The sequence below is a fragment of the Eucyclogobius newberryi genome, unplaced genomic scaffold (assembly GCF_026437365.1).
Source record: "Eucyclogobius newberryi isolate DKJ021-1_F unplaced genomic scaffold, fEucNew1.0.hap1 SCAF_3, whole genome shotgun sequence".
NCBI lineage: Eukaryota > Metazoa > Chordata > Actinopteri > Gobiiformes > Gobiidae > Eucyclogobius > Eucyclogobius newberryi.
The window spans coordinates 39,531,547-39,539,864 of NW_027315945.1; the positions used below are offsets into that span (position 1 = coordinate 39,531,547).

The 8,318-nt window shown below is 47.5% G+C and overlaps 1 protein-coding gene across 1 annotated transcript; it reads right to left on the bottom strand.

The window, feature by feature from the left end:
• Nucleotides 1-364: 364 nt before the first annotated feature.
• Nucleotides 365-7,783, bottom strand: LOC140373949 (uncharacterized). Its single transcript, XM_072460702.1, has 5 exons — nucleotides 7,688-7,783; nucleotides 7,018-7,253; nucleotides 5,051-5,273; nucleotides 2,384-2,541; nucleotides 365-633 (listed from the first exon to the last, which is right to left on the bottom strand). The coding sequence occupies exons 1-5, from the start codon at nucleotides 7,713-7,715 to the stop codon at nucleotides 484-486; spliced, it is 795 nt and encodes a 264-aa protein (XP_072316803.1). The 5' UTR covers nucleotides 7,716-7,783; the 3' UTR covers nucleotides 365-483.
• Between the last annotated feature and the right edge of the window lie 535 nt (nucleotides 7,784-8,318).

An 8,318-nucleotide genomic window follows, 5' to 3' on the forward strand; every position in this document is an offset into this window, starting at 1 on the left:
CGGCGTCAGAGTCTCCCCCGGCGTCAGAGTCTCCCCCGGCGTCAGAGTCTCCCCCGGCGTCAGAGTCTCCCCCGGCGTCAGATTCTCCCCCGGCGTCAGAGTCTCCCCCGGCGTCAGATTCTCCCCCGGCGTCAGATTCTCCCCCGGCGTCAGATTCTCCCCCGGCGTCAGAGTCTCCCCCGGCGTCAGATTCTCCCCCGGCGTCAGAGTCTCCCCCGGCGTCAGAGTCTCCCCCGGCGTCAGAGTCTCCCCCGGCGTCAGAGTCCCCCCCGGCGTCAGAGTCCCCCCCGGCGTCAGAGTCCCCCCCGGCGTCAGAGTCCCCCCCGGCGTCAGAGTCCCCCCCGGCGTCAGAGTCCCCCCCGGCGTCAGAGTCCCCCCCGGCGTCAGAGTCTCCCCGGCGTCAGAGTCTCGGTCTTGTATTTGAACACATTCTTCTGATAAATCCAGCGTGGAACCGTAAGTCAAGTTCAGAACGTTGTAGATTCAAACAAAGTTGGTGCAGATTTTGGAATTGGGCGACAGGACGAGGTTTGTGAAGAGGCTTTGCTTTTCCCGCGGTCGAGCGAGGTCGGGGTACAAAGGGCGGTCCACGCTCGCCTTGGGTTGGTTCCATCGGTTCCTCTTCAGGGAGAACTGTGGGAAACAGACAAACGCGTGCGTTTAAAATCAGGAAACGCCGTCGAGACGTTTGGGTCTTGGGATTCGGCGATGACGGCGACGCACCAAGAAAAAGCTTCGATCTGGAGGAAAACGTCCTTAAATCGAGACTAAACCAGAAGCCCTTATGGCACATGTGCCAAACACAAGGCCCGCGGGCCACATCAGGCCCGCCAGACGTTTCAATCCGGTCCGCTGAACATTTCGAATTTATATTTATTAATTTTCTTTATTTTTAATAACTTTCCTTTTAAATCGCCAACACTACACGTCCCACAATGCAGCGGTTTTAGCAAACACGTGGAAGAAAAAAAGGAGACTGTTTTGTGGACGTTAGAGCTGTGCTAAAAGTGGAGCTAATGTGGAGCTAACAACAAGAAAACTAACTTCTGTGATGATGCTCTGAGGAAACATCCTCTACAAACTTATTCCTATGTTTGTGAATTTCGTAAAAGAAAATTTTATTTTGTTAAATAAACCTTATTTTGAGTCTGAGCCAAACATCACCTAAGGGGTTCAAAGCAACGCTGCATCTGATGTGAAAGACACCAACACTCAAAGTTCATCCCCAAATCCTTAAAAATAGAGATGACTAAAGGCTTCACCAACTTCACTAACCAGGACTAAAGAAGGAAAGACCAAAGGCCCAAACTAAACTGACCTGAAGACGAGACTTTAGACAGGATTTAAAAAGACCGCGTCCAAATCATGTTGTCCCAAAAAGCACTTAAAACATTTGGACTCTCGCGGTCGCGCCCCCTCTTCGCGGTCGCGCCCCCCCTCGCGGTCGCGCCCCCCCTCTTCGCGGTCGCGCCCCCTCTTCGCGGTCGCGCCCCCTCTTCGCGGTCGCGCCCCCTCTTCGCGGTCGCGCCCCCTCTTCGCGGTCGCGCCTCCTCTCGCGGTCGCGCCCCCCTCTTCGCGGTCGCGCCCCCTCTTCGCGGTCGCGCCCCCTCTCGCGGTCGCGCCCCCCTCTTCGCGGTCGCGCCCCCTCTTCGCGGTCGCGCCTCCTCTCGCGGTCGCGGCCCCCCTCGCGGTCGCGCCCCCCCTCGCGGTCGCGCCCCCCCTCGCGGTCGCGCCCCCTCTTCGCGGTCGCGCCCCCTCTTCGCGGTCGCGCCCCCTCTTCGCGGTCGCGCCCCCTCTTCGCGGTCGCGCCCCCCCTCGCGGTCGCGCCCCCCCTCGCGGTCGCGCCCCCCCTCGCGGTCGCGCCCCCTCTTCACGGTCGCGCCCCCCTCTTCACGGTCGCGCCCCCTCTCGCGGTCGCGCCCCCTCTCGCGGTCGCGCCCCCTCTCGCGGTCGCGCCCCCTCTTCGCGGTCGCGCCCCCTCTTCGCGGTCGCGCCCCCTCTTCGCGGTCGCGCCCCCTCTTCGCGGTCGCGCCCCCTCTTCGCGGTCGCGCCCCCTCTTCGCGGTCGCGCCCCCTCTTCGCGGTCGCGCCTCCCTCTTCGCGGTCGCGCCCCCTCTTCGCGGTCGCGCCTCCTCTCGCGGTCGCGCCTCCCTCTTCGCGGTCGCGCCCCCTCTTCGCGGTCGCGCCTCCTCTCGCGGTCGCGCCTCCTCTCGCGGTCGCGCCTCCTCTCGCGGTCGCGCCCCCTCTTCGCGGTCGCGCCTCCTCTCGCGGTCGCGCCCCCTCTTCGCGGTCGCGCCTCCTCTCGCGGTCGCGCCTCGTTTCTCCAGAACAGAAACTTCATGTCTTCATAGCAGCAGCGCCCCCTTGTGGTGAAAAACACTCACCAGAGTCAGAGCCGATCCGAAAGCGAGGATCAGGACCAGAGCCGCCGCCAGGACCAGCAGCTGCGAGGGGTTTGGAGGATCCTCGGGAACCACCGGACCCTCAAGAACCACAGGAACCACAGGACATTCAGGAACCTTCTCCACTTCTCTGGGGCAGCCTGGAAGAACCAAGGAAAACCATCGTAAAACCAACTGAAAGTGCTGAAATATCACATTGTTCTTTGTATTTTGAAGGTTACACTGCAAAGTTTGTTTTTTTGAAACATATACATGTATATGTGTATATATACATGTATATGTGTATATATATACATATACACATGTATATGTATATTACAGGTAAAGTGAACCTTTAAGAGTGACAGGAGGAGGCTCTGAGCAGAAGGAGAGCTGGAGTTATGGAGGACATTTTTGTTCATATACATATATGCGTATGTGCATATGCACATATATATATATATATATATATATATATATATATATATGTATATATATATATATGCACATATATATGTATGTGTATATGCACATATATATGTGTGTATATATATATATATATATATATATATATATATATATATATATATATATATATATATATATATATATATATATATATATATATATATATATATATATATATATATATATATATATATATATATATATATATATATATATATATGTATATGCACATATATATGTATATGTATATGCACATATATATGTATATGTGCATACGTTTCTGAGTCAGCTGACCTTAACCTTTATTTTGGGGTTTCCTGTGCCTCTGCAGCTGCAAAGCTCGTTTCCTTTTTCAGATTAAAACTGCTCATGTTGAAACTAGATTTACATCTCATTTTTGTCTAGATTTGAATTTGCAGGATTCATTTATTTACTCTTAAGACTGAAATTATTAAAATACATTTAAAACTGATAATTAAAACTATACTTAATAAGTATATAATCATCAAAAAGTGAGCGACGGTGCTGAAGGTCAGACACGAGTGTGAAATACAAACACGTACAAACACATCTGCTCCGTCTGACCCTCCAGGCTTTATGTATTCTACCCACATTATACCCACATTCTACCCGTATTATACCCACATTCTACCCAAATTCTACCCGTATTCTACCCACATTCTGCCCGTATTATACCCACATTCTACCCACATTCTGCCCGTATTCTACCCACATTCTGCCCGTATTATACCCACAGTCTACCCGTATTCTACCCGTATTCCACCCACATTCTTCCCGTATTATACTCACATTCTACCCGTATTATACTCACATTCTACCCGTATTATACTCACATTCTACCCGTATTATACCCACATTCTACCCACATTCTACCCGTATTCTACCCACATTCTGCCCGTATTCTACCCACATTCTGCTCGTATTCTGCCCGTATTCTACCCACATTCTACCCGTATTATGCCCACATTCTACCCGTATTCTACCCACATTCTGCTCGTATTCTGCCCGTATTCTACCCACATTCTACCCGTATTCTACCCACATTATACCCGTATTCTACCCACATTCTGCCCGTATTCTGCCCACATTCTACCCGTATTATACCCACATTCTGCCCGTATTATACCCACATTCTGCCCGTATTCTGCCCACATTCTACCCGTATTATACCCACATTCTGCCCGTATTATACCCACATTCTACCCACATTCTACCCGTATTCTACCCACATTCTACCCGTATTATACCCACATTCTGCCCGTATTCTGCCCACATTCTACCCGTATTATACCCACATTCTGCCCGTATTATACCCACATTCTACCCGTATTATCCCCACATTCTACCCGTATTATACCCACATTCTACCCGTATTATACCCACATTCTGCCCGTATTATACCCACATTCTGCCCGTATTATACCCACATTCTACCCGTATTCTACCCACATTCTGCCCGTATTATCCCCACATTCTACCCGTATTATACCCACATTCTGCCCGTATTCTACCCACATTCTGCCCGTATTCTACCCACATTCTACCCGTATTCTACCCACATTCTGCCCGTATTCTACCCACATTCTGCCCGTATTATACCCACATTCTACCCGTATTATACCCACATTCTACCCGTATTATCCCCACATTCTACCCGTATTATACCCACATTCTGCCCGTATTATACCCACATTCTGCCCGTATTATACCCACATTCTACCCGTATTCTACCCACATTCTACCCGTATTATCCCCACATTCTACCCGTATTATACCCACATTCTGCCCGTATTCTACCCACATTCTGCCCGTATTCTACCCACATTCTACCCGTATTCTACCCACATTCTGCCCGTATTCTACCCACATTCTGCCCGTATTATACCCACATTCTACCCGTATTCTACCCACATTCTGCCCGTATTATCCCCACATTCTACCCGTATTCTACCCACATTCTACCCGTATTCTACCCACATTCTGCCCGTATTATCCCCACATTCTACCCGTATTATACCCACATTCTGCCCGTATTCTACCCACATTCTGCCCGTATTCTACCCACATTCTACCCGTATTCTACCCACATTCTGCCCGTATTATACCCACATTCTACCCGTATTATACCCACATTCTACCCGTATTCTACCCACATTCTGCCCGTCTGTGTTGGCTCTTTACCTGTGACTCTGAGCCGCACTCGTCCCTCTCGGTTCTGCTCCCCGACAGGTGCAGCCAGGTAACACAGGTAAACTCCTTGGTCAGAGCAGTTCACTGTGGGCAGCTTCAGGCTCAGTGTGTCCTCCTCCAGAGAGATCCCAGTGTCCGCGCCCACGTACCACCTCATGGTGCCAGCGGGCATCGCCATGGAGACCAGGCCTGTGAGACGAGGCTCCACGCTCTCCTGCAGAGCACACGCTTTAGAGAGGGCCAGACATCAGCCAATCACAGAGCTCCATGGAGACATCAGCCAATCACAGAGCTCCATGGAGACATCAGCCAATCACAGAGCTCCATGGAGACATCAGCCAATCACAGAGCTCCATGGAGACCCAGCGTTAGACAGACCCACCCGCTGGACCCGCCCCCTCCCTGTCTAAAGCCTTTTTTTGGGGGCGTGTAGAGGGGCGGGGCTTGAATCTTCCAGGTGGACTGTGATTTATAAAAGGGAAAAGCGTGTGGTTTATAAATCAGATTATTTTTTGCAAGAGAACTCTCCTCACACGCGCTTTAGGTTATAATCGTCTTGAAGAGTAAATGATGCAAATGACAATAACTGCACACTTTCTGGAGAAAGGTCTAAACCAGGTCTAAACCAGGACTAAACCAGGACTAAACCAGGTCTAAACCAGGTCTAAACCAGGTCTAAACCAGGTCTAAACCAGGACTAAACCAGGACTAAACCAGGTCTAAACCAGGTCTAAACCAGGACTAAACCAGGTCTAAACCAGGTCTAAACCAGGACTAAACCAGGACTAAACCAGGACTAAACCAGGTCTAAACCAGGACTAAACCAGGACTAAACCAGGACTAAACCAGGTCTAAACCAGGACTAAACCAGGACTAAACCAGGACTAAACCAGGACTAAACCAGGTCTAAACCAGGTCTAAACCAGGACTAAACCAGGTCTAAACCAGGACTAAACCAGGACTAAACCAGGTCTAAACCAGGACTAAACCAGGACTAAACCAGGACTAAACCAGGTCTAAACCAGGACTAAACCAGGTCTAAACCAGGACTAAACCAGGACTAAACCAGGACTAAACCAGGTCTAAACCAGGTCTAAACCAGGACTAAACCAGGACTAAACCAGGACTAAACCAGGTCTAAACCAGGACTAAACCAGGACTAAACCAGGACTAAACCAGGTCTAAACCAGGACTAAACCAGGTCTAAACCAGGACTAAACCAGGACTAAACCAGGACTAAACCAGGTCTAAACCAGGTCTAAACCAGGTCTAAACCAGGTCTAAACCAGGACTAAACCAGGACTAAACCAGGTCTAAACCCCTTCATTAGTCTGGATGGTTTCTTTTGTTCCTGTGACAGGATCAGAAGTCTGTTGATCTCATCAAACTTCACACTTCTAAAATAACAAGCCACTTCAGCTTCAGGCGAAAAAAGCAAGTTTAAACTGCAGCACGAGGACAAAACTGAAAATGAGGCAATTTAACACCGAATTAGAACCAAACAGAAAGAGAAGCAGGTCAGCAGGATGTTTGTGCTTTAAAAGTGAAAGAAAAAGTATTTGAATGTGATGAATGTCTGAGTCAAGAATAAATGAATAATGTTTAAACTAAAATGAGGAAATCAATGATTACAAAACAATGGACAGGAATAATGCCACGTTCTTCCTGTTCATTTACGAGACGCAACAGATTCCAGAGATAACCAGAGTTTCCTGTTCCTCCAACTGCCACTTTTATAAAAGAATAATCATGTGTAATAACAATACTGTAACATTTTATTTAACATTCATTTCTATTTGATTTACATTTATTTGGGGAATTTATATTTGACATTGATTTGAGGGTTTGATTATAGTGTGTTGCACATTATAAGCTCAACCCTAACCCACTGTAACCCGCAGCACCCACTGCCCCCGAGAGAGAGACCCATGGGAATCAGGACATAAGGGTCAAAGTACCTTGTACCAGCGACAAGCCCTGTATTCCACTCCAGGTTTAAGAACAGACTCACACGGAACCGTCACGTTTTGTCCTGGAGAAACTTCTACTGCAGGAAGTGTCCCTCCTACTGCAGGAAGTGTCCCTCCTGCTGCAGGAAGTGTTCCTCCTGCTGCAGGAAGTGTTCCCCCTGCTGCAGGAAGTGTTCCTCCTGCTGCAGGAAGTGTTCCTCCTGCTGCAAACACTAGACACAGTTCTGTGAAAGACACAACAGCAGAGTTCTCTCAGTGAAACAGCACATGGAGCTGCAGAACTTCATGCAAGTGACAAACGACACATTTTCAAGTAAAATGCTGATAAAGCTCAAGGCAAAGCGCGTGTATTTCTCTAACTAAGTAATTTAAAGCTTTAGAAAAGGAAACATGTGCATTCAAATAAACACGTAAATAATCATAATAAATGAACTTTAAATGAGAAAAGAACTGTTTCAAACCTAGACAGTTGCGTTTAACAAGCATTGAATTTAAATGACTTTGAGACAGAGCAGCACGTGCACTTCACGTGCAGAAGGTGGAAACATACATAAAACACGGTCTAAAAGAGAACAAAATGTCTACAACGTGCAAAGAAAAGAAAGAAAAAACGTAAACAAACGCACGAAAAGAGAGGTAAAAAGCACGTGGCACTTACGCAGGAGGAAAGTCAACGTGGGAATCATTCTGTGAGGACGTGAGGACGTGAGGACATGGACATGTGCGCGGGACGTGAGGACATGGACATGTGCGCGGGACGGGACAGGAACAGACAGTTGAACACTATGAAGGGAGTTTCCCTCCCAGGCCCCGCCCACTTCCTTAGAATAAACACATGATGTGTTTATTCTTAAATTACATTTTTAAAGGGAGTTTTAAAGGAGAAATATAATGCATCGGTGTCATTTATTTATTGTTTATTTTCAGTTCTATATGAAGGTTATTTTTTTTAGTTCTGATTACGAATTTGTTTTTGACATATAACATTATTTTTTGACATTGAATCTAGTAAAAATATTTGTTGTATATAAATACGATTACATTACAGATTTTTATTTTATTGTATTTTTTAGTCATTCATATTTAATTTCAAGGCTTTCCCCCAGTTTCTTTGATCAATGTGTGAATTCCCCCCAAAAAATATGATTTGTGGGTTTGTCATAGATTTTCTGATTGATTTGTTAATACATTTTACGGATAACATTAATTCAGGTATCTTATTACTGCATTTTTATTTTGTAATACTTTATTAACGTATGTATTCCAGAAGGGACTGATTTTATGAATTG

What these genes read in the sequence shown, in the direction of transcription:
- LOC140373949 (XM_072460702.1), bottom strand. Translation starts at nt 7,715, where the DNA reads ATGATTCCCACGTTGACTTTCCTCCTGC. An exon ending in GGGCTTGTCGCTGGTACAAG is followed by an intron (nt 5,274 to 7,017) that starts GTACTTTGACCC and finishes TGTGCTCTGCAG; the next exon opens with GAGAGCGTGGAGCCTCGTCT. An exon ending in AGTGCGGCTCAGAGTCACAG is followed by an intron (nt 2,542 to 5,050) that starts GTAAAGAGCCAA and finishes TGGTTCTTCCAG; the next exon opens with GCTGCCCCAGAGAAGTGGAG.